The sequence below is a fragment of the Trichomycterus rosablanca genome, chromosome 3 (genome assembly GCF_030014385.1).
Source record: "Trichomycterus rosablanca isolate fTriRos1 chromosome 3, fTriRos1.hap1, whole genome shotgun sequence".
NCBI classification, from domain to species: Eukaryota; Metazoa; Chordata; class Actinopteri; order Siluriformes; family Trichomycteridae; genus Trichomycterus; species Trichomycterus rosablanca.
The window spans coordinates 54,678,649-54,704,263 of record NC_085990.1 but is presented as its reverse complement, the minus strand read 5'-3'; the positions used below and the strand labels follow the sequence as shown (position 1 = coordinate 54,704,263).

General features: G+C 44.7%; 1 protein-coding gene across 1 annotated transcript in view; it reads right to left on the bottom strand.

The window, feature by feature from the left end:
- Nucleotides 1-25,010, bottom strand: part of LOC134310705 (NLR family CARD domain-containing protein 3-like) — a 32,178-nt gene extending 7,168 nt beyond the window's left edge. The window contains exons 1-3 of the mRNA XM_062992333.1: nucleotides 23,826-25,010; nucleotides 23,230-23,714; nucleotides 11,497-11,670 (exon numbers count right to left, since the gene is read on the bottom strand). Coding sequence (XP_062848403.1) covers nucleotides 11,497-11,670; nucleotides 23,230-23,714; nucleotides 23,826-25,010 — 1,844 coding nt within the window. The remainder of the gene's footprint in view (nucleotides 1-11,496; nucleotides 11,671-23,229; nucleotides 23,715-23,825) is intronic.
- Nucleotides 25,011-25,615: the final 605 nt, after the last annotated feature.

The following is a 25,615-nucleotide window of genomic DNA, read 5'->3' as shown; positions in this document are numbered from 1 at the left end:
AAAAACGCATTCTAGCCAGCGGGTTAGAATCTCGACGACCAGTTCCATCTTAACTGGTGTTGCAGTTACATTGTGGAGCTAAGTTCCATTTTAATTGGTACATGAGTTATATTCGGGTGCCTTTTTTAACTATTCTTGTGTAGTTTGCTAGCTAATTCATGTTTGTCTATCTTGTAGTTTATCATTCAACACTGAAATGTGAATTTACTGCACTAACTAACCTTGCACTGTGGCAGATTTTTTAAAAATGTGTGATTAATCTCCCCTCCCCCACCTGGGACAGTCTGATCACCTCTCATTGTTCCTGCTTCCCAGGTATGTGCCACTCATCAAACGTGTGAAAACCACAACAAGGACAGTTAAAGTGTGGCCAGACGGCGCCATCTCCTCCCTACAGCATCAGTTCCATAACACTGATTGGAGCATGTTTTCGTCTGAAGCCTCCATGGACATAGACTTGGACACATACACATCATCTGTAATAAACTACATCAACACGTGTATTGATAATGTTACCTCTGTCAAGCATGTGAAAATCTTCCCCAACCAGAAACCCTGGATGAACGCCGAGGTTCGACTTCTACTGAAAGCACGGGACGCTGCATTCAGGTCGGGTGATACTGAGGCCTACAGCTCAGCCAGGGCAAATCTGAAAAGGGGCATCAGAAGAGCCAAACACACCTACAAACTGTCTGTTGAGGAGCACTTTCACAACTCTGACCCCCGTCGTATGTGGAAGGGCATCCAGACACTCACCAGCTACAAACCATCACATCCAACACCTCCATCCAACAGTGCGTCCCTCCCAGATGAGCTTAACAGGTTCTACGCTCACTTTAACTACAATGGACTTCACACCACACAGAGTCGACCACCTGAGGACTGCAACCTCCTTACACTCTCCACAGCTGAGGTGTGTTCAGTACTGAGTAAAGTAAACGCGACGAAGGCTGCCGGCTCTGACGGCATCCCTGGACGTGTCCTGAGAGCATGCGCTGAACAGTTAGCCCAGGTCTTTACTAACATCTACAACCTGTCACTGGCCCAGGCTACTGTTCCTACGTGCTGGAAGACATCGATCATCATTCCGGTGCCTAAGCGTACTACTGCAGCTTGCCTGAACGACTTTAGACCGGTAGCACTCACACCCATTGCAATGAAGTGCTTTGAGAAACTGGTTCTCTGCCATCTGAAAGCGGCGCTTCCACCAGCACTGGATCCTTACCAGTTTGCCTACCATGCTAACAGATCAACAGAGGATGCCATTTCCACTGCCCTTCACTCCGCCCTCACCCATCTGGACAATAATGACACCTACATACGGATGCTGTTTATTGATTTCAGTTCTGCCTTCAATACGGTAATCCCAACCAAGCTGGTAGCCAAGCTCAGTGACCTGGGAATCAGCATCTCCATGTGTAACTGGGTCTTGAACTTTTTAACAAACAGACCCCAGTCTGTAAGGTTGGGTAGTCAGGTGTCCTCTAGCCTGACTCTGAGCACAGGTGTTCCACAGGGCTGTGTGTTAAGTCCATTGCTTTTCTCCCTGTTCACCCACGACTGTGCGCCGCTGCATAGATCCAACATCTTCATCAAGTTTGCAGACGACACCACAGTGGTTGGCCGCATCAAGGACAACGACGAATCGGCCTACAGGGAGGAGATCCAGCACCTGGTGGCATGGTGTTCCTCCAACAACCTTCATTTGAACACTGAGAAGACCAAAGAGCTCATCGTGGACTTCCGGTACACATCTCCCTGTCCTTATCAACGGTGACGAGGTGGAGCGTGTCTCCAGTTTTAAGTTTTTGGGCATCCACATCTCTGAGGATCTTTCATGGACCCACAACACATCCTGTCTGGTGAAGAAAGCGCAGCAGCGCCTTTACTTCTTGAGGAGACTAAAAAAGGACCATCTGTCTCCCCAGATTCTCACGAACTTCTATCGCTGCACCATCGAGAGTGTACTGTCCAGCTGTGTGACCGTGTGGTACGGCAGCTCCACTGTGGCTGACAAGAAGGCCCTTCACAAGGTGGTGAGGACTGCTCAACGAATCATCGGTACACGGCTCCCCACCATCGGAGACCTTCACCACCAGCGCTGTGTGAGCAGAGCACACAGCATCATCAGGGACCCCTACCACCCCAGCCACACACTGTATAACCTTCTACCATCTGGGAAAAGATACAGGAGCATACGTGCCAGGACCAGTCAGCTCAAAAACAGTTTTTTTCCAACCTCAATAACTTTACTGAACACCACTATTCGCCGTTAACACACGGCATTCTGGACATTCTGGACTAAACACTGGACCTATTATTTATTATTTATCATTGCACCTTCTGATTACACACTGGACTGTTGTGTTATTTATCATTGCACATTTATCATTGCACAAGTTGCACCTGCACTTTACCATCACCCCGGACTGCACACTGGACTGTTGTAATTATTATCATTGCACCTGCACTTTACACAACTGTCATATGTATAGTTATAGTTATATTTTCACCGTCCTATATAGTCATAGTTACAGTGTAGTACTATTTACACATCCTTTATCCCAGTACTGTTATTACTAATATATACCTAACTAATCTTTATTACTGTTACTGTTATTATTATAATACACATTCATTTTTACTAATATGCTTATTTTTATTATTGATATTATGTATATAGTAATATGTACACAGATATAATTCCATATATGTAATTAGCTATAGTTATAACTCTATATTCATATTAATAATAGGTATATGTTACTAATATTCTCTGTTTTTTTTGCACAATGCTACTATTTGCACTTCTGGTAGATGCTAACTACATTTCGTTGCCTTGTACCTGTACTGAGCAATGACAATAAAGTTGAAATCTATCTATCTATCTATCTATCTATCTATCTATCTATCTATCTATCTATCTATCTATCTATCTATCTATCTATCTATCTATCTATCTATCTATCTATCTATCTATCTATTAATACAATTTTATTGCAGACTTGGATGCCATGTTTTTTTCTCTGGTCAACTTCATTGAATTCATACTTGTACATCCATTTCAGCCATTTAGGACTAACACATTTTTAAAAAGTTGAGATGGGGCAGTTTAGGGCTAGTAATGGGGTAAATTAAATAATGATATGATTTGAAACAGGTGATGCGAGCAGGTGACTGTAATCATAATTGGGAATCTTTTAATTATGTTATGCACTGTACAGGGTAAACTTACCGAAATCCCCTCCCATCTTTCTTTGAGGAATATTATTTTTTAAACATTTCAATAATTTTCTCACACATTTGTTTAAAAACTTGTTTAAATTATCTGCCTATCTTTGCTTTGTGAAGGACTAGACCTTTCCTGGATGTTGCTTTTGTACCAAATCATGATTAGTCCCCTCTTTCAAATCACCTCATTAGTAAATTTTTACCTTTTTACTAGCCCTAAATGGCCCCGTCAACTTTTTTTTTTTTTTTAAATATGCTGCATGCCTGAATATCAGAAATTAATTTATATTTATGAATAAAATTGTTGGCCAGAGAAAACAAACAATTTCATGTTTGCAATAACAAAAGTCAAAGTAAATTTTAGAAAGCTTTCTTTTTTATTTGCATTTTCCACACTTTGTGCATTTTCCACACTTTAACTTAATGCATTGTGTTTGAATGACTGAATTGTAATGTTTTGACATTTTTTAGGATACTGATGAAGAGCAGACGTTCAGCAGTATTGCTACTGGGATCCTCATTGTGGAGTGTGATGAAGGAGGGCACCAGCTTGTTTCTACACACACTGTCTTATCAGCTCCACTTACCATATAAAAGCACTTTGTAGTTCTACAATTACTGACTGTAGTCCATCTGTTTCTCTGCATGCTTTTTTTTAGGCTACTTTCATACTGTTCTTCAATGGTCAGGACCCCCACAGGACCACCACAGAGCAGGTATTATTTAGGTGGTGGATCATTCTCAGCACTGCAGTGACACTGACATGGTGGTGGTGTGTTAGTGTGTGTTGTGCTAGTATGAGTGGGTCAGACACAGCAGTGCTGCTGGAGTTTTTAAATACCGTGTCCACTCACTGTCCACTCCATTAGACTCAACAACACCTAGTCGGTCCACCTTGTAGATGTAAAGTCAGAGACGATTGCTCATCTATTGCTGCTATTTGAGTTGGTCATTTTCTAGACCTTCATCAGTGGTCACAGGACGCTGCCCATGGGGCGCTGTTGGCTGGATGTTTTTGGTTGGAGGACTATTCTCAGTCCAGCAGTGACAGTGAGGTGTTTAAAAACTCCAGCAGCACTGCTGTGTCTTATTCACTTATACCAGCACAACACACACTAATACACCACCACCATGTCAGTGTCACTGCAGTGCTGAGAATGATCCACCACCCAAATAATACCTGCTCTGTGGGGGTCCTGTGAGTCCTGACCATTGAAGAACTGCATGACAGGGGGCTAACAAAGTATGTAGAGAAACAGATGGACTATGCACCAGAATTTATTTGTTTTCCACTTTAAAGTTTGAAGTTTAGGTGAATTGTGCAATCAAGCAAATGTTTTTAAGATTTATATTTGCATAACTTGGAGCTTTGTGAGTTGCTGTCAAAATGTTGTCACATTTTTTTTACAGTTTTGTGAAACTGCTGCTTTTTTCCAATAAATAAGATTTGATACCATTGATTTGATGTCATTTGGATTTTTTTGCAGTTGTAATATTAGTGCCTTCTTAATTTAGAATATTTTGGGTATAAAGCCAGTACAATATGCATATTTTGATGAGTGACAACAACTTTATATAATCACTGCAATAAACTTAAACAAGCAAGTTAGATCAGTTGTGCAATAGTTAATTTGACTTAAAAAGTTAAGTTACAGGTGCAGTACAAAACTGAGTTTCGAAAACTTAATTCATTTGAGGCAACGAATTGCCTCAAATTATTTGAGTAAACTTAACTTATTAGGGTTTACAGTGTATGGTCTTAGTGGTGGAGTCACTTAAGTTCCTGGGCACCACCTTATTCAGGGACCTAAAGTGGGGAAAGAACACACTCTCCATTGCCAAGAGGGCTCAGCAGAGAATGTTTTTCCTGAGACAGCTGAAGAAATTCAACCTGCCACAGAGTCTGCTGATCCAGTTCTACACAGCAATAATATAGTCCATCCTTACATCATCCATCACCATTTGGTTTGGTTCCTCAACATCACATGAATGAGCCAAACTCCAGCGTATAATCAAGACAGTGGAGAGGATCATTGATGTAGTCTGCCAACGCTTCAGGACATCTACAAGTGCTGAAGCGTGCCAGCAAAATTACAGCAGACCCCTCTCATCCTGGACATCACCTTTTTCAAACTCTTCCATCTGCCAGAAGACTCAGGACTAGGGATGTCCCGATCCGATCTCAAAGATCGGGATCGGGGCCGATCAAGGCATTTTTTAACTAATCGGAATCGGCTTTACTAAACCCGATCCTAATCCGATTTTTTGTTTTACGTCAGCATGGCCGCTACTTTAAATTGGAAAGTGAAACAAGTCCAACAGTGAAGTGTAATGTCTGCACTGTGAGCGTTTCACGAGGCGGTAGGAGCAGAGCTGCGTTCATTACTGTAGAATTTTACTGTTTATATGGTGTGTGAGTCGAGGATCACTCCGGTTTACCAAACAACGTAGTGATGCACTCGTTTAATAAAGAAATAAATACACACTATATTCACATATTGTCGGGAGCAGAACACTTTATTAACTTCTTCTGTTACGGTACCGAATAGCGGACAGCTAGAGTCAAGCACGCTATTCCATGCACTATGGAAACCCCAAAGGGTCAAAACACACTCACTTCGCATAGAAACGTCCATCAAACCACTGTCACAATACAAGCACTTTAAAAACTGGCTTTCCTTCATAACAAAAGAGCCTGTCCATTTTATTTTGGTATTCAGGTTTTACTGTAATGCTGTTAAGTAACTTTTTTTCTTATATTCAAGTTAAGCTGCTACACAGATTTCTGTTCATTTTTAGTGCATCACTGCATTAAAAAGATTGTTTTTCTTTGAATGTAAAGTTTAAAGTAAAACTGTAATTATCTCAATCATTTTTATTGATTTTGTAAAAATACAAAACATTAAGCCAATAGCTTGGATGCAGCATTTTTCCCTACAGCACTGCAGAGCTATTCAGGTGTTAAACATGTACACTGGATTAATTTGAATAACTGTAATGTACTTGAAGTGTGCACTGTGTGAACAGTATTATCCAGTTCTTATCTAGACAATATCTAGAAAATACAAGTATCGGTTTGAGACTCGGTATCGGATCGGGATCAAAATTAATAATCAGGATCGGTATCGGGAACAATAAAACGTGATCGGGACATCCCTACTCAGGACAGCAAAAACACATCCAGACACGCTAGCAGCTTTTTCCCCAGAGCTGTAACACTTTTTAACCAAAGTTGTTCTCTTGGGCAAATGTTGGTAAATACTGGTTAACAGTCCGTGTGCTGTCGGGTCTGTTAAATATGTTCTATGTTACATGTCATACATGTGTAATTATCTGTACTATGATGTGTATTGTGTGTACTACTATGTGAAATATTGTGTGTATTATTGTGTGTATCACCAAAGCAAATTCCTCGTATGTGTAACATACCTGCTGAAATAAAGTGATTCTGATTGTAGTTGCTTACGCAACTATAATCTCACCTCAGTATCTCCAGTTTACAGTGTGTGTGTGTGTGTGTGTGTGTGTGTGTTATAATCTCACCTCAGTATCTCCAGTTTACAGTGTGTGTGTGTGTGTGTGTGTGTGTGTGTTATAATCTCACCTCAGTATCTCCAGTTTACAGTGTGTGTGTGTGTGTGTGTGTGTGTGTGTTATAATCTCACCTCAGTATCTCCAGTTTACAGTGTGTGTGTGTGTGTGTGTTATAATCTCACCTCAGTATCTCAAGTTTACAGTGTGTGTGTGTGTGTGTGTGTGTGTGTGTGTGTGTGTGTGTTTGTTATAATCTCACCTCAGTATCTCCAGTTTACAGTGTGTGTGTGTGTGTGTGTGTGTGTTATAATCTCACCTCAGTATCTCCAGTTTACAGTGTGTGTGTGTGTGTGTGTGTGTTATAATCTCACCTCAGTATCTCCAGTTTACAGTGTGTGTGTGTGTGTGTGTGTGTGTGTGTGTTTGTTATAATCTCACCTCAGTATCTCCAGTTTACAGTGTGTGTGTGTGTGTGTGTGTGTGTGTTTGTTATAATCTCACCTCAGTATCTCCAGTTTACAGTGTGTGTGTGTGTGTGTGTGTGTGTTTGTTATAATCTCACCTCAGTATCTCCAGTTTACAGTGTGTGTGTGTGTGTTTGTTATAATCTCACCTCAGTATCTCAAGTTCACTGTGTGTGTGTGTGTGTGTGTGTGTGTGTGTGTGTGTTATAATCTCACCTTAGTATCTCCAGTTTACAGTGTGTGTGTGTGTGTGTGTTATAATCTCACCTTAGTATCTCCAGTGTACAGTGTGTGTGTGAGTATATGTGTGTGTGTGTTATAATCTCACCTCAGAATCTCCAGTGTACAGTGTGTGTGTGTTGTGTGTGTGTGTGTGTGTGTGTGTGTGTTATAATCTCACCTCAGTATCTCCAGTGTACAGTGTGTGTTTGTTTGTGTGTGTGTGTTATAATCTCACCTCAGTATCTCCAGTGTACAGTGTGTGTGTATGTGTGTGTGTGTGTGTGTGTTATAATCTCACCTCAGTATCTCCAGTGTAGTGTGTGTGTGTGTGTGTGAGTATATGTGTGTGTGTGTTATAATCTCACCTCAGTATCTCCAGTGTACAGTGTGTGTGTGTTGTGTGTGTGTGTGTGTGTGTTATAATCTCACCTCAGTATCTCCAGTGTACAGTGTGAGTTTGTGTGTGTGTGTGTGTGTGTGTTATAATCTCACCTCAGTATCTCCAGTGTACAGTGTGTGTGTGTGTGTTATAATCTCACCTCAGTATCTCCAGTTTACAGTGTGTGTGTGTGTTATAATCTCACCTCAGTATCTCCAGTTTACAGTGTGTGTGTGTGTGTGTGTGTTATAATCTCACCTCAGTATCTCCAGTTTACAGTGTGTGTGTGTGTGTGTGTGTTATAATCTCACCTCAGTATCTCCAGTTTACAGTGTGTGTGTGTGTGTGTGTGTGTGTGTTATAATCTCACCTCAGTATCTCCAGTGTACAGTGTGTGTGCGTTGTGTGTGTGTGTGTGTGTGTGTGTTATAATCTCACCTCAGTATCTCCAGTGTACAGTGTGAGTGTGTGTGTGTGTTATAATCTCACCTCAGTATCTCCAGTTTACAGTGTGTGTGTGTGTGTGTGTGTGTTATAATCTCACCTCAGTATCTCCAGTGTACAGTGTGAGTGTGTGTGTGTGTTATAATCTCACCTCAGTATCTCCAGTTTACAGTGTGTGTGTGTGTGTGTGTGTGTGTGTTATAATCTCACCTCAGTATCTCCAGTGTACAGTGTGTGTGTGTGTTATAATCTCACCTCAGTATCTCCAATTTACAGTGTGTGTGTGTGTGTGTGTATGTGTGTGTTATAATCTCACCTCAGTATCTCCAGTGTACAGTGTGTGTGTTGTGTGTGTGTGTGTGTGTGTGTGTGTGTTATAATCTCACCTCAGTATCTCCAGTTTACAGTGTGTGTGTGTGTGTGTGTGTTATAATCTCACCTCAGTATCTCCAGTTTACAGTGTGTGTGTGTGTGTTATAATCTCACCTCAGTATCTCCAGTTTACAGTGTGTGTGTGTGTGTGTGTGTGTGTGTGTGTGTGTTATAATCTCACCTTAGTATCTCCAGTGTACAGTGTGTGTGTGAGTATGTGTGTGTGTGTGTGTGTGTGAGTATGTGTGTGTGTGTGTTATAATCTCACCTCAGAATCTCCAGTGTACAGTGTGTGTGTGTTGTGTGTGTGTGTGTGTGTGTGTGTGTTATAATCTCACCTCAGTATCTCCAGTGTAAAGTGTGTGTTTGTTTGTGTGTGTGTGTTATAATCTCACCTCAGTATCTCCAGTGTACAGTGTGTGTGTTGTGTGTGTGTGTGTTATAATCTCACATCAGTATCTCCAGTGTACAGTGTGTGTGTATGTGTGTGTGTGTGTGTGTTATAATCTCACCTCAGTATCTCCAGTGTACAGTGTGTGTGTGTGTGTGTGTGTGTGAGTATATGTGTGTGTGTGTTATAATCTCACCTCAGTATCTCCAGTGTACAGTGTGTGTGTGTTGTGTGTGTGTGTGTGTGTGTGTGTGTTATAATCTCACCTCAGTATCTCCAGTGTACAGTGTGAGTGTGTGTGTGTGTGTGTGTGTTATAATCTCACCTCAGTATCTCCAGTGTACAGTGTGTGTGTGTGTGTGTGTGTTATAATCTCACCTCAGTATCTCCAGTTTACAGTGTGTGTGTGTGTGTGTTATAATCTCACCTCAGTATCTCCAGTGTACAGTGTGTGTGTGTGTGTGTTATAATCTCACCTCAGTATCTCCAGTTTACAGTGTGTGTGTGTGTGTGTGTGTGTGTGTGTGTTATAATCTCACCTCAGTATCTCCAGTTTACAGTGTGTGTGTGTGTGTGTGTTATAATCTCACCTCAGTATCTCCAGTTTACAGTGTGTGTGTGTGTGTGTGTGTGTGTTATAATCTCACCTTAGTATATCCAGTGTACAGTGTGTGTGTGTTGTGTGTGTGTGTGTGTGTGTGTGTGTGTGTGTGTGTGTGTGTTATAATCTCACCTCAGTATCTCCAGTGTACAGTGTGAGTGTGTGTGTGTGTTATAATCTCACCTCAGTATCTCCAGTTTACAGTGTGTGTGTGTGTGTGTGTGTGTGTGTGTGTGTGTGTGTGTTATAATCTCACCTCAGTATCTCCAGTTTACAGTGTGTGTGTGTGTGTGTGTGTGTGTGTGTGTTATAATCTCACCTCAGTATCTCCAGTGTAGTGTGTGTGTGTTGTGTGTGTGTGTGTGTGTGTGTGTTATAATCTCACCTCAGTATCTCCAGTGTACAGTGTGAGTGTGTGTGTGTGTGTGTGTGTTATAATCTCACCTCAGTATCTCCAGTGTACAGTGTGTGTGTGTGTGTGTGTGTGTGTGTGTGTTATAATCTCACCTCAGTATATCCAGTGTACAGTGTGTGTGTGTGTGTGTGTTATAATCTCACCTCAGTATCTCCAGTGTACAGTGTGTGTGTGTGTGTTATAATCTCATCTCAGTATCTCCAGCGTACAGTGTGTGTTGTGCGTGTGTGTGTGTGTGTGTGTGTGTTTGTTAAAATCTCACCTCAGTATCTCCAGTTTACAGTGTGTGTGTGTGTTTGTTATAATCTCACCTCAGTATCTCCAGTTTAGTGTGTGTGTGTGTGTGTGTGTGTGTGTTTGTTATAATCTCACCTCAGTATCTCCAGTTTACAGTGTGTGTGTGTGTGTGTGTGTGTGTGTGTGTGTGTGTTATAATCTCACCTCAGTATCTCCAGTTTACAGTGTGTGTGTGTGTGTGTGTGTTATAATCTCACCTCAGTATCTCCAGTTTACAGTGTGTGTGTGTGTGTTATAATCTCACCTCAGTATCTCCAGTTTACAGTGTGTGTGTGTGTGTGTGTGTGTGTTATAATCTCACCTCAGTATCTCCAGTTTACAGTGTGTGTTATAATCTCACCTCAGTATCTCCACTTTACAGTGTGTGTGTGTGTGTGTGTGTGTGTGTGTGTGTGTTATAATCTCACCTCAGTATCTCCAGTGTAGTGTGTGTGTGTGTGTGTGTGTGTGTGTTATAATCTCACCTCAGTATCTCCAGTGTACAGTGTGTGTGTGTGTGTGTGTGCTATAATCTCACATCAGTATCTCCAGTGTACAGTGTGTGTGTGTGTGTGTGTGTGTGTGTGTGTGTGTTATAATCTCACCTCAGTATCTCCAGTGTACAGTGTGTGTGTGTGTGTGTGTGTTATAATCTCACCTCAGTATCTCCAGTTTACAGTGTGTGTGTGTGTGTTATAATCTCACCTCAGTATCTCCAGTTTACAGTGTGTGTGTGTGTGTGTGTGTGTGTGTGTGTGTGTTATAATCTCACCTCAGTATCTCCAGTTTACAGTGTGTGTTATAATCTCACCTCAGTATCTCCACTTTACAGTGTGTGTGTGTGTGTGTGTGTGTGTGTGTGTTATAATCTCACCTCAGTATCTCCAGTGTAGTGTGTGTGTGTGTGTGTGTGTGTGTGTTATAATCTCACCTCAGTATCTCCAGTGTACAGTGTGTGTGTGTGTGTGTGTGTGCTATAATCTCACATCAGTATCTCCAGTGTACAGTGTGTGTGTGTGTGTGTGTGTGTGTGTGTGTGTGTGTGTGTGTGTGTGTTATAATCTCACCTCAGTATCTCCAGTGTACAGTGTGTGTGTGTGTGTGTGTGTGTGTGCTATAATCTCACATCAGTATCTCCAGTGTACAGTGTGTGTGTTATAATCTCACCTCAGTATCTCCAGTGTACAGTGTGGATTCTTCAGTGCAGCAGAGAGCAGCTTCACTCCTGAATCCTGCAGCTTATTGTAACTCAGGTTCAGATCTCTCAGATTGTTGGAGTTTGAACTGAGAACTGAGGACAGAGCTGCACAACTTTCACCTGTTAGAGAACAACGTTCCAACCTGAGAAAGAAAAGATGAATCATCAGATTATTTATACACATACACACACACACACACACACACACACACACACACACACACACACACACACACCCACATCCACACTTTTTGTTTTAATGTTTGAAGTTAAAGTCCTAATTCATTTCCTCCAGCTCAACAAAACATGCAGAAGGTGGATTTACTCTTTTAAAAGTAAATATGTGAGTCTGTGTTTCCCTGCAAAGGTAAAAATGAATGCATGAATCAATATATCTGTACAGGGGGGAAAATAAGTATTTGATACACCGCCGAATTTGCAAGTTTTCCCACCTACAAAGAATGGAGAGGCCTGTAATTGTTATCGTAGTTACACTTCAACTGTGAGAGACAGAATCTAAAAAAAATTTTCAGATAATCACATTGTCACGTGGGGAAAGGAGGACTCAATTACAGAACTTAAAATAAATAAATATTTTATTTTTAAATTCGAAATAAACAAAAAACAGAAGAAAAAATGAGAAAACAAAAAAAACCAATTGGGCAGTCCGATGGCGCCACTGAGGCTGCAGGCAAAGGAAAAAGCAAAAAGAGAAAATAGTACAGTTGGGCGCGAACCCTGGTCTTCCAAGTACTAACCAGGCGCGTTGTCGCCGCGCTATAACAGCGCGGGTGAATGAGAGTGGCAGAGCGCTTAAGGCGCTACAGCGTAGGAACTCGGGAGAAGATAACTCCCGGTAATCGCTAGCCCCAGCACAGCGGAAGGCTAGGAATGAAGGCGATCGGCGTCTACTTCGCTGAGGGTCGCAGCTGAGGAAGTTTGCCGATCTGAAAAGAGAGAGATTTAAAAGTTAGTATAGACAGGCTGAGTGCGGATTCGAACCGGGGAATACAGCGCAGTTCCGGCGGAACTCGCGGATCAGTTCAGAGTCCAGGATCTGCCGAGCCGGTACCCATGAACGTTCCTCAATCCACCAAGTACTGGGTGCTACCCTGAACCTTCCTGCAATCCAGCAGGCGGCGGACTGTGAAGGCAGGAGCACCCTGGATGATACGAGGGGTGGGAGGCTGGGGAGGGGGTAAAAATACCCCGCACATAAATGGTCGGAGTTGGGAGACGTGAAAGGTTGGATGCACTTTCATCCTGGGAGGAAGCTCCAACCTATAGGTCACCGGGTTGATCCGCCTGACAACCTTAAACGGGCCAATGTACCTGGGTGCCAACTTGTGAGGGGCACCTCTGACGGGGAGATCCCTCATCGACACAAGGACACGTTGGCCCGGCCGGAAGGTGAGAGCCAGCTGCCGCCTGCGGTCAGCAATGTGCTTCATGGAGCGTTGGGTGGCCACAAGTGCCTGCCTTGCTTTACGCCAGGCGGCGCGGCAGTGGCGGACATTAAGCTGTACAGACGGGACTGCTACTTGCTGCTCCTGCTCAGGAAAGAGTGGAGGAGGGTACCCGAACTGAGCTTCAAACGGTGACATTCCTATCGCCGAGTGATGCAGGGTATTGTGAGCAAATTCAGCCCACAATAATTTATCCGACCACGTGGCCGGATTCCCTGCCGTCAGGCACCTGAGCATTTTGCTCATATCCTGGATAAGCCTTTCCGATTGCCCATTCGACTCGGGGTGATACCCCGAGGATAAGCTGGCCTTGGCGCCAATGAGTTGGCAGAAGGCCCGCCAGCACTGGCTCACAAACTGCGGGCCCCTATCAGACACAATGTCTGAAGGGACCCCATGCGCTCTCACCACATGTTGCAGGATGATTTGCGCAGTGCCCATGGTGGATGGTAGCTTGGGCAGAGGGATAAACAGGCAAGACTTGGTAAACCGGTCGACAATTACCAAAACCGCCGTGAACCCTCTAGACTTTGGCAAGCCTGTTACAAAATCTAGAGCGATATGGGACCACGGTCTTGCAGGTATTGGCAACGGATGGAGAAGGCCTCGTGGGCGCTCCCTGGGGCTCTTGTTCTGAGCGCACACAGTGCAGGCATGGACGTAGTCACGTACCTGATTCTCCATCCCCGGCCACCAAAATTTTCGGCGCAGCAAAACCAGGGACTTAGTCACGCCTGGCTGCGCCACAAAAGGAGAGGCATGAGCCCACTCGAAAACCTGACGCCGTACAGTAGTAGGTACATACAGCCTGTCAGGAGGTCCGCCACCGGGGTCGGGTTCGGCCCTTTGGGCGTCCCGTTTGACCTTTGAAATGCCCCAAGTGACTGGGGCAGCTATCTGGGTCGAGGGAATCACGGAATCAGGCTCGGTCTCCAGCCTGGTTTGTTCCCACTGTCTAGACAGGGCATCCAGTTTAGCGTTCTTGGACCCTGGTCTATACAACAGCGTAAAGTGGAACCTACCGAAAAATAAGGACCACCGTGCCTGACGCGAGTTCATCCTTTTGACTTGCTGGATGAACGACAAGTTCTTGTGATCAGTCCAGACAAGAAAAGGATGTTTGGCTCCCTCGAGCCAGTGTCGCCACTCCTCTAAAGCCAACTTAATGGCTAAAAGTTCCCTGTCTCCGACCGGGTAATTCCGCTCAGCTGGAGTCAGGAGGTGCGAGGCATCCACTTTAACCACGAATGACTCCTCAGGGTCAGGCAACTGCAAAACAGGAGCAGTTGTCAAGAGAGCTTTTAGTCTGTCAAAGGCTTGTTGGGCCTGGACTGACCATTTAAAAGGCCCCTTACCAGTAAGGGCTGTTAGTGGCGCAGCGACAGTGCTAAAGTTCTTGATAAATCGCCTAAAAAAGTTTGCAAAGCCCAAAAACCTTTGCATTTGGCGAACAGAACTTGGTGTTGGCCAGCTCTCCACAGCTTTAATTTTAGCCGGATCCATGCGAAGGGCGCCCTGTGACACTATGAACCCTAGGAACGAAACTGAAGGGGCGTGAAAGACGGACTTCTCCAGCTTGACGAAAAGATGGTGTTCGAGCAAGAGCTGGAGAACCCGTCGGACATGCCCTATATGTTCGTCGATGGATCAACTAAAAATGAGAATATCGTCTAGGTAAACGTAGACGAACTTATCAAGGGTCTCCCGTAGGACCTCATTGATGAATCTCTGGAAGACGTAATGAACACAGTCTTCCACTCGTCCCCCTGCCTGATCCGGATCAGGCTGTACGCGCTGCGTAAGTCGGGCTTTGTAAAAATTGATGCTCGCTGAAGGACTTCGAAAGCCATGGCCATCAGCGGCAGCGGGTACTGATCCTTGATCGTAATGGCATTTACACCGCGATAATCAACACAGGGGCGCAAGTTACCGTTCTTCTTGCCAACAAAAAAGAACCCCGCCCTGGTCGGGGAGGAAGAAGGACGAATGAACCCCTGTTTGAGCGCCTCGCGCACGTATGTCTCCATGGCAACCTTCTCCGGACCGGAGAGCAAGAGAAGGCGCCCCCTAGGAGGGGTAGTGCCGGGCAACAGGTTTATGGCGCAGTCAAACGGTCTGTGGGGGGGCAAGTCCCGCGCCCTGGACTTGTTAAAAACCTCCTGAAGATCATGATACACAGGAAGAACTGTGGCCAAATCCAGGGTCTCCATTTGTGGTACTGGCGGTTTGAGATTCGTGCCGGCCTGAAGCAAGCACGAATCTCTACACCGTGTTCCCCAAATGAAGATTGACCCGGTGGCCCAGTCGATCTGGGGGTTGTGTCTTTGCAGCCACGAAAATCCCAGGACCACCTGAGGGTGAAGAACGTGAGTCACTAAGAAGGTGATCCGTTCCTCGTGGTCCTTCAGACGCAACGTCAAGGGCTGCGTCCGATGGGTAATCGAGCTGCCCGCTACGGCTCGACCATCAACAGCATGGACCGAGACCGACTTGGTTAGTGGTTGGACCTCTATCCCCAGCCTGCGTACCAGATCGATGTCGATGAAGCTCTCTACCGTTCCCGAATCTACACAGACCTTGAGGTTTGTGTTTCCCGAGCCCCAAGACAATTGGACCGATAAAAACAGGCCATGACCAGGGATGCTAGTTTGGCCCTCTCTCGATTCCCTGGTTCGAGAGCGGCCTACTAGTTTAACGGTTGTCGGGGTCTGGAGCGGGAACCTGACGCCTGAGGGGTGTCAGGTCGTGTCGACCCCAATTGCATGGGTTCGGGATCGGGATTGTGCGGAGGGGAGCTAGGAGGGACCAACGAGCGAGCAAACGGAGGACAGGAACCCTGTTCCCGCGCTCGCTGGCGAAGCCGGGTGTCTATGGACATGGCCAGCGTGTAAAAGGCCTAAAGGGTGGTAGGAGGATCTCTAGTGGCCAGCTCATCCTTTACCTTATCGGAAAGGCCGCGATGGAAAATAGCGGTAAGGGCCCCTTACCACAACTCTGCTGCTAGCGTTCGAAACTCAATAACATAGTCAGCTACTGAGCGACCACCTTGGGTGAGTTCGAGAAGGCGTAGGCCCGCCTCTCGGGCCCCCCGTAGGGTGAAAAAATGTCTCCTTAAGAGCCTCCTTAAAGGAGCTTTCAGACGAACATTCTGGAGCGTTTTGCTCCCAAAGGGCGGTAGCCCATTCCAATGCCCTTCCAGTGAGAAGGGAAATGATATAGGCCACCTTTGAACGCTCTGTGGGGTAGCGAGACGGTTGCTGTTCAAACGCTAACGAGCATTGAAGGAGAAATCCGCAACACTTTTTCGCTTCTCCCGAGTGTCTCTCGGGGGGAGGGATGGGCGTGTCGCAGGTAGTAAACTCCCCCGAGTGGGTTACGGGATTTGGAGTGGTCCCTGAAGTTGACACATGTTGAGTGAGCGTGGCTACGCGCTGCGCCAACTCGGTGAGGGCTACCTCATGCCTGCCCAGCACGTCAGAGACGGGTGTGGGTTCCGCTGAGTCCATGAGTGGTCGCACCTTTCTGTCACGTGGGGAAAGGAGGACTCAAATGCAGAACCCAAAATAAATAAATATTTTATTTTTTTATTCGAAATAAACAAAAAAACAGAAGAAAAAATGAGAAAACAAAAACCAACCGGGAAGTCCGATGGCGCCGCTGAGGCTGCAGGAAAAAGCAAAAAGAGAAAATAGTACAGTTGGGCGCGAACCCCGGTCTTCCAGGTACTAACCGGGCGCGTTGTCGCCGCGCTATAACAGCGCGGATGAATGAGAGTGGCAGAGCGCTTAAGGCGCTACAGCGTAGGAACTCGGGAGAAGATAACTCCCGGTAATCGCTAGCATCAGCACAGCGGAAGGCTAGCAATGAACGCGCTCAGCGTCTACTTCGCTGAGGGTTGCAGCTGAGGAAGTTCGCCGATCTGAAGAGAGAGAGATTTAAGAGTTAGTTTAGACAGGCTGAGTGCGGATTCGAACCGGGGAATACAGCGCAAGAGCCGAATGCTTAACGGCGTATTTAGATACTAGAGGTTGCACGGATACTGAACCAAGCACTATCGCTTGCTGTGTAGCAGCACCGCTAATGCTAACCGATTAAACAAAAAGCAGCGCAAGGGCTGCACGGCGTCGCACCACGCTAATCCTAAAAGGCAAAATAAAGACAAGTACCTCGACCTTGCAGTCTACACACCCGAATGGCGTATGCCACCAGGGGATACCGTCTAAACCTATAAAGAGCATGGACGAGCTGCCACTTGAGAACAGGGAAACAAACAAAAGGTGCGACACCCGCTGCTGCACAGAGCTGGCTTAAATAACCAGCCCCGCAGCTGCAGGTGATCAGCTCTAATTAGTCCTCCTCCTATTTAAAGCCTTTGTTCGCTTGGCTCTGTAAGACCTGCTTCGTTGGGAACTCGGGGTGCATTCACCAGCTACCGAAGGTCTCCTAATACACATTGTATGATTTTTAAATGATTAATTTGTATTTTATTGCATGAAATAAGTATTATTTCTATAGTGGCGGCACTGGTGGCGGCAGCAGCTGGGCTACCTCTCCTGCTAACGTGTAGCATTATTTGTGTATTTAGTGTATTTAATGTATATATATATTTCTTATTTTTGTCCACGATGTGCAAGACAAGCATTGTCTACGACCGACAAACATTATTCGTTACATCCGTTTTCTTGACAACAAACTGGATTAACTGAAACTCAGGCTCATGACAGATCGCCAAACCAGGAACTGTTGTGTTTTTATTTTTACGGAAACCTGGCTTCACAGCAGACTACCAGACTCGGCTATCATGCTACAAGGGCTAACAGCACATCATGCGGACCGTACAGCTGCATCGCTTAAAACAAAGGGCGGAGGATTATGTGTGTTCGTGAATGACCGATGGTGTAACAACTCAGCTGTTGTGGATCACTACTGTTCTCCTGACCTGGAGTTTATGGTGGTAAGATGCAGACCGTATTACCTCCCCCAGGAATTTACTGTACTAATCGTGGTGTCTGTTTACATACCCCCACAAAGCGACACTAAGCTAGCGCTAGCTACGTTAGCTAATGCTATCAACAAGCATCAGTTTCGCCACCCGGAGGCTGCACTCATCATCGCAGGGGACTTCAATCAGACTGATCTTAGAACAGTGCTTTCAAAGTTCCATCAGCACTTCCTCTGTCTGACACGAGGGAAAAACATGCTGGATCACGTCTACACGAATGTGAAGGATGCCTACAGCTCCATCCCACTGCCTCCATTCGGAAAGAGTGATCACATATCGCTACTGATGAAGCCCACATACCAACAGCTACTGAAACGGGTTAAAACTACAGTGAGAACTATGCGTGTGTGGCCTGAAGGGGCAGAATCAGTATTGCAGGACTGATTTGAGTACACGGACTGGGATATGTTTAAAACTGCAGCCACCAGTGACTGTCTGACTGATGTAAATGAATATGCATAATCTGTCACTGGCTTCATCCAGAAATGTGTAGATGATGTGACTCAAACAAAGCAAATCCGCACATTTCCAAACCAAAACCATGGATGAACAGCGAAGTCCGCAGACTACTGAAAGAACGGGATGCAGCTTTTAAATCTGGCAACCCCAAAGAACTCAAGACTGCTAGATGTAACCTGAGGGTCGGCATCAAGGCTGCTGAACACAAGTACAGCACACAAGTTGCAGCTCACTTCAACACCAATTCAGACCCCCGACGCATGTGGCAAGGGATACAAGTAATCACAGACTACAAGAGCAAAGTCAGTAACTTGGAGACTACAGACGCCTCACTCCCTGCCGAACTGAACACCTTCTACGCCTGCTTAGAGACCACTGCTCAGGCTCAACCAACCATGTCTGCCGTGCCTTTTTCCAAAGAAGAGCCAGCACTCATTCTAGCTACAGACGAAGTGAGAAGAGCACTGATGAGGGTGCCAACCCGGAAAGCAACAGGTCCAGATGGCATTCCAGGATGGGTCCTGAAGGCATGTGCCAACCAGCTGGCTGCCACCCTTACAGACATCTTCAACTTTTCCCTGGCACAGTCTACTGTTCCTGCCTGTTTCAAAAACCACCACCATCATACCAGTCCCAAAGAAGTCCAGCATCACATGTATGAATGACTACCGCCCCATCGCTCTCACACCCATAGTGATGAAGAGCTTCGAGAGACTGATCTTGGGTCATATAAAGAGTAGTCTTCCTAGCACCTTGGACACTCATCAGTTTGCCTACCGCGCCAACAGATCTACAGATTACGCAGTTTCTCTGGCAATGCACACCGCACTCTCCTCACTCACCTGGATGGAGTTAACACATACGTCAGGACGTTGTTTATTGACTGCAGTTCTGCCTTTAACACCATCATCCCATCCAGACTGGTCTCCAAACTGAGCACCCTTGGGATTAGTCACACAATATGCAGCTGGATTATGGACTTTCTTACCTCCAGACCACAATCTGTTAGGATGGGTGACCAAACCTCCCCTGTCCTCACACTCAGCACAGGATGCCCACAAGGATGCGTCCTCTCACCTATGCTGTACACACTGTACACATACGACTGCATCTCAAAACACAGCTCCAACACCATCATCAAGTTTGCCAATGACATCACAGTAATCGGCAGAATCACCAACGATGATGAGAGACTGTACAGGGAGGAAGTGAGGATGCTCACAGAGTGGAGCACTGCTAACAACATCTCCCTCAATGTTAGCAAGACCAAGGAGATGGTCATCGACTTCAGAGTGCACACACCACTGAGCATCGGGGGACAACGGTGAAAAGAGTGAGCAACTTCAAGTTCCTTGGCGTCCACATAGCTAAGGATCTCACCTGGTCACTTAACACATCACATGTCATCAAAAAGGCACAACAACATCTCCACTTTCTTCGTAGGCTGAGGAGAGTCAACCTGCCACAGAAGCTTCTCTGTAACTTCTACAGATCCACTGTGGAGAGCATCCTGACAAGCTGCATCATGGTCTGGTACGGCACTGGTACTTTGACCCCACACACCCCAGCCACTTCCTGTTCCAGCCACTGCCATCTGGAAAGAGGTACCGGACAATTCGAGCCAGAACCACCAGACTAAAGAACAGTTTCTACCCACGAGCGGTTAAACTGGTCACTCCTACAACAACTACCAGGACATAACCTACCTTATGACTGCCACTACCTAACCCTGCACAATAAACTCATTGCACTTGCACTTTGTGCTGCTAAATCCACTACCTCAAATTTTACCTCAAAATGTTACCTAAACCTACCTCATGTCTGTATATGTATATGCACCTTGTCTATGCAACTTGTATTGCTCTTGCACCTTGTTTGTCTTTGCAACTTGTCTATGCACCTTATGTATGGAATTTTTTGGTAACCTCCCCCATCCCATCATCCATTGTCTTTGCACTATTGTCTTTTGTTGTCGCACTGGAGATGTAGCCTGGCAGTGTTTTGTTATACTGTACAACTCTGTATTGTATAATGACAATAAAGTTGAATTGAATTGATCACCTACCAACCAGCAAGAATTCTGGCTCTCACAGACCTGTTAGTTTTTCTTTAAGAAGCTCCTCCTATTCTGCACTCATTACCTGTATTTATTGCACCTGTTTGAGTGTGTGGACAGGTGTCTTTTATACAGGTTACAAGTTCAATCAATCACACTCTTACCTCTCCACCATGACCAAGACCAAAAGGCCGTCTAAGGACACCAGGGACAAAATTGTAGACCTGCACAAGGCTGGGATGGGCTACAGGACAATAGCAAGCAGCTTGGTGAGAAGGCAACAACTGTTGGTGCAATTATTAGAAAATGAAAGAAACACAAGATGACTGTCAATCTTCCTTGGTCTGCTGCTCCATGCAAGATCTCACCTCGTGGGGTAAGGATGATCCTGAGAAAGGTCAGGAATCAGCCCAGAACCACACGGGAGGACCTGGTCAATGACCTGAAGAGTGCTGGGACCACAGTCTCAAAGATTACCATCAGTAACACACTACTGTGAAATACTAAAATCCTGCAGGGCACGCAAGGTCCCCCTGCTCACGCCAGCACATGCCAAGGCCTGTTTGAAGATCATCAATGACCATCTGGATGATCCAGAGGAGGCATGGGAGAAGGTCATGTGGTCAGATGAGACCAAAATAGAGCTTTTTGGTATCAACTCCACTCGCCGTGTTTGGAGGAAGAAGGAGGATGAGTACAACCGTCCCAACCATGAAGCATGGGGGTGGAAACATCATACTTTGGGGGTGCTTTTCTGCGAAAGGGACAGGACGACTGCACCGTATTGAAGGGAGGATGGATGGGGTCATGTATAGCGAGATTTTGGCCAACAACCTCCTTCCCTCAGTAAGAGCATTGAAGATGGGTCATGGCTGGGTCTTCCAGCATGACAATGACCCGAAACACACAGCCAGGGCAACTAAGGAGTGGCTCCGTAAGAAGCAGTTCAAGGTCCTGGAGTGGCCCAATAGAAAATCTTTGGAGGAAGCTGAAACTCAATGTTGCTCAGCGACAGCCCCGAAACCTGAGAGATCTGGAGAAGATCTGTATGGAGGAGTGGGCCAAAATCCCTGCTGCAGTGTGTGCAAACTTGGTCAAGAACTACAGGAAACGACTGACCTCTGTAAAGGTTTCTGTACCAAATATTAAGTTCTGTTTTTCTATTGTATCAAATACTTATTTCATGCAATAAAATGCAAATTAATTATTTAAAAATCATACAATGTGATTATCTGGATTTTTTTTAAGATTCTGTCTCTCACAGTTGAAGTGTCCCTAAGATAAAAATTACAGGCCTCTCCATTCTTTGTAGGTGGGAAAACTTGCAAAATCGGCAGTGTATCAAATACTAATTTTCCCCACTGTAGGTGGAAACACAGTCATTATCTGATACAGAACCAGTTGTGTAGGAGGTTTAAAACTGGGTGAGGAACAGCCAAACTCTGCTACAAAGGTGAGGTTGTGGAACACAGCTTCATGTCACAGGTCAAACACCATGATAAGACACAGAGCACAGCAACAAGACACAGGGTTGTTATGCTGCATCAGCAGGTCTCTCTTAAGCAAAGATTTCAAAACAGACTGGAGTTCCAAGCTCTTATGAAGAAGCACAAAGAAAAGAGCAACACTGAGGATTGTAGAGGTCGACCAAGGAAACTTAGTGCAGCAGATAAAAGAACATCATGCTTTCCTTCAAAATCAGAGGAAAACCATCAGCTCAACACCTTGGAAGTAAAGTGGCAAAGTGGCAGATTTTTTTTATTTCATGATGCACCAAATGTTTCACTGCACTGTTACCTCACAGCAAGAAGGTCCTGGGTTCGATCTTCAGGTGGGGTGGTCCGAGCCCTTTCTGTGTGGAGTTTGCATGTTTTCTCTCTTCTGCGTGGTTTTACTCCGAGTGCTCCGGTTTCCTTCCACAGTACAAAGACGTGCATGTGAGGTGAATTAGAGACACTAAATAGTTCATGACTGTGTTTGATATTAAACTTGTGAACTGATGAATCTTGTGTAATGAGTAACTACCGCTCCTGTCATGAATGTAACCAAGAGTGTAAAACATGACGTTACAATTCTAATAACTAAAAACTATTGGTGAAAGGTCTGTACTGCAGTTAGGTTCACCAGTTCAGTCTGATGGATGATTGGATGGATGCAGTATGTGGTTTAACATTGTCTTGCTGAAAAAAACAAGGCCGTCTCTGAAAGAGACGTTATCTGGATGGGAGTAAATGTTGTTCTATAACATCTGTATTCTGTTTAGCTTTGATAGTGACTGTCCAGATGTGTACTAATGCAACCCCATCAGAGATGCAGGTTTATAAACTGAGCGCTGATAAGAAACTGGATCGTCCCTCCCTCCCCTCTTGAGTGTGAAGAACACGGCATCTGTGGTTTCCATAATGAATTTCTAGTTTTGATTAATCTGACCACAGAACAGTTTTTTATTTTGTTTTAGTCTATTTTAAATTAACTTTGGCCCAGAGGGGACGGTGATGTTTCTGGATTGTGTTTACATAAGGCTTCATGATACAGCTTTAACTCACGTCTGTGGATTGCACAGCGAACTAAATTGATAGACGATTTCTGGAAGTGTTTCTGAGTCCATGCAGTGATTTCCAGTACAGAATCATGCATTTCAGCATCTTCATGTTGCTGCACTACATTTATAATAACAGTAAAAAGCTGCTGCTGTGATATTAATGAAGAAAATACTTACTCAGCTCTTCTGGATTCTTTCACGACTGGCAGCAGCTTCAGAAGACATTCATCTGATCTGTAATATTTCCTCAAATTAAACTCCTCCAGATCTTCTTCTGAGTTCAGCAACACAAACACCAGTGCTGACCACTGAGCAGGAGAGAGACTTGTTCTACTGAGACAACCAGAACTATAGTGTTTACAACTGTTCAGGTAAGTCTGGACCTCCTCCACTAGAGAATGATCATTCAGTTCATTCAGACAGTGGAACAGATTGATGGATTTCTCTGGTGAGGGATTCTCCCCGATCTTCTCCTTGATGTACTTAACAGTTTCCTCTTTACTGTGAGAGCTACTTCCTGTCTGTGTCAGTAGGTCTCGTATGAGAGTCTGATTGGACTCCAGAGAGAGACCCAGAAGGAAACGAAGGAAAAGGTCCAGGTGTCCATTCTCACACTGTAAAGCCTTGTCCACTGCACTCTTGAGGAAATCAGACATGCTGGACTTCGTGAACAGATCAGACAGATCAGTGGTTTGTTGTTCTGTTGGATTTTTGCTGATGAAACAAATAAATGCAAATAAAGCAGCCAGAAACTCCTGGACGCTCAGATGAACAAAGCTGAAGACCTTCCCCAGGTGTAACCCCAACTCCTCTCTGAAGATCTGGGTGCACACTCCTGAGTACACTGACACTTCTCTGACATCAATACCACACTCTCTCAGGTCTTCTTCATAGAAGATCAGGTTTCCTTTCTCCAGCTGTTGGAAAGCCAGTTTTCCCAGTGCCAGTATCGCCTCTGTGGTCTGATGAGGGTCAGGGTCACATTTCCCATGGTACTTTTGTTCCTTGTGTTTGATCTGAAAGATCAGGAAGTGGGTGAACATTTGAGTCAGAGTTTTGGGGATCTCTCCACCCTCTGCTTCACCCAGCATTCTCTCTAGAACAGAGGCTGAAATCCAGCAGAACACTGGAATGTGACACATGATGTAGAGGCTTCTTGATGACTTTATGTGTTTGATGATTGTACTGGCCAGGTCCTCATCACTGATCCTCTTCCTGAAGTACTCCTCTTTCTGAGGATCACTGAACCCTCGTACCTCTGTTACCTGGACTACACACTCAGGAGGGATCTGATTGGCTGCAGCTGGTCGAGAGGTGATCCAGAGGAGAGCAGAGGGAAGCAGGTTCCCCTTGATGAGGTTTGTCAGCAGCACATCCACTGAGGCTGATTCTGTCACATCCCTCACAGTCTCATTGTTCTGGAAGTTTAGAGGAAGTCGACACTCATCCAGACCATCAAAGATGAAAATTATCTTGTAGGTGCTGCAGTTTATTGATTTTATTTCTTTTAATTCTGGAAAGAAATAACGAAGAAGCTCAGTCAGACTGAGATGGTTCTCCTTCATCAGATTCAGCTCTCTAAAGGGAAGTGGGAACATGAAGAGAACGTCCTGATTGGCTTTTCCTTCAGCCCAGTCCAGAATGAACTTCTGCACAGAGACTGTTTTTCCAATTCCAGCAACTCCTTTAGTCAGCACAGTTCTGATGGACGTGTCTTTAAAGAGGTTGTTACATTTAATAGGTTTCTCCTGTGTTGTTGGTCTCCTGGATGTCGTTTCAATCTGTCTCACCTCATGTTCATTATTGACGTCTCCACTCGAACCCTCTGTGATGTAGAGCTCAGTGTAGATCTGATCCAGGAGAACTGATGATCCAGGCTGTGAGATTCCTTCATTAATTCTTTTATATTTCTCAATCAGTTTGGTTTTGAGGTTCAGCTCTAATAAACAGAAGAACATAAATCTATCTTTCACTGTATGAACCAGAATATAAAATCTAATATTATTTACTAACCTAATCTGTCTGATCATTTCTATCAGACACTGATTTATTCAAACAGTCCATATACATTAGACTTAATGTCAGTGTTCTAATATCAGTAATCATTTTATTACTATTAGAAAGATCAAAACTGAACTAATAAGTGATTAAATCTGGACCAGGTTAGATCTTCTCAAATGAAAGTGATGTAATAAAACCAGAAACTCTTACTGGTTTGCGGTGTGTTGACAAGATCCTCCCTATTGTTTACCTCAGGGCATTCTGTGTAATCTGGACTCTGTATCTCCAGATAGTTGTCTTTCGGTTCCAGCTGCTGATTAACAATACATAATAATAAAATATCTTGAAAAGATTTTCTGATACTACACAGGTACATTCAGTTCCAGAATTATTGGCATCCTTAGTAAAAATGCCAGGTTTTATCCTTCAGGTTTTAAAGTTCTCTCTCCTTGTAACATTACATCTACATTAATAATCAAATGGATATTTCATGTTTATGCTAACACACATTCACATTCACATTCACGTTCGCAACAACCTTTTAATACATTAACCACTAGGC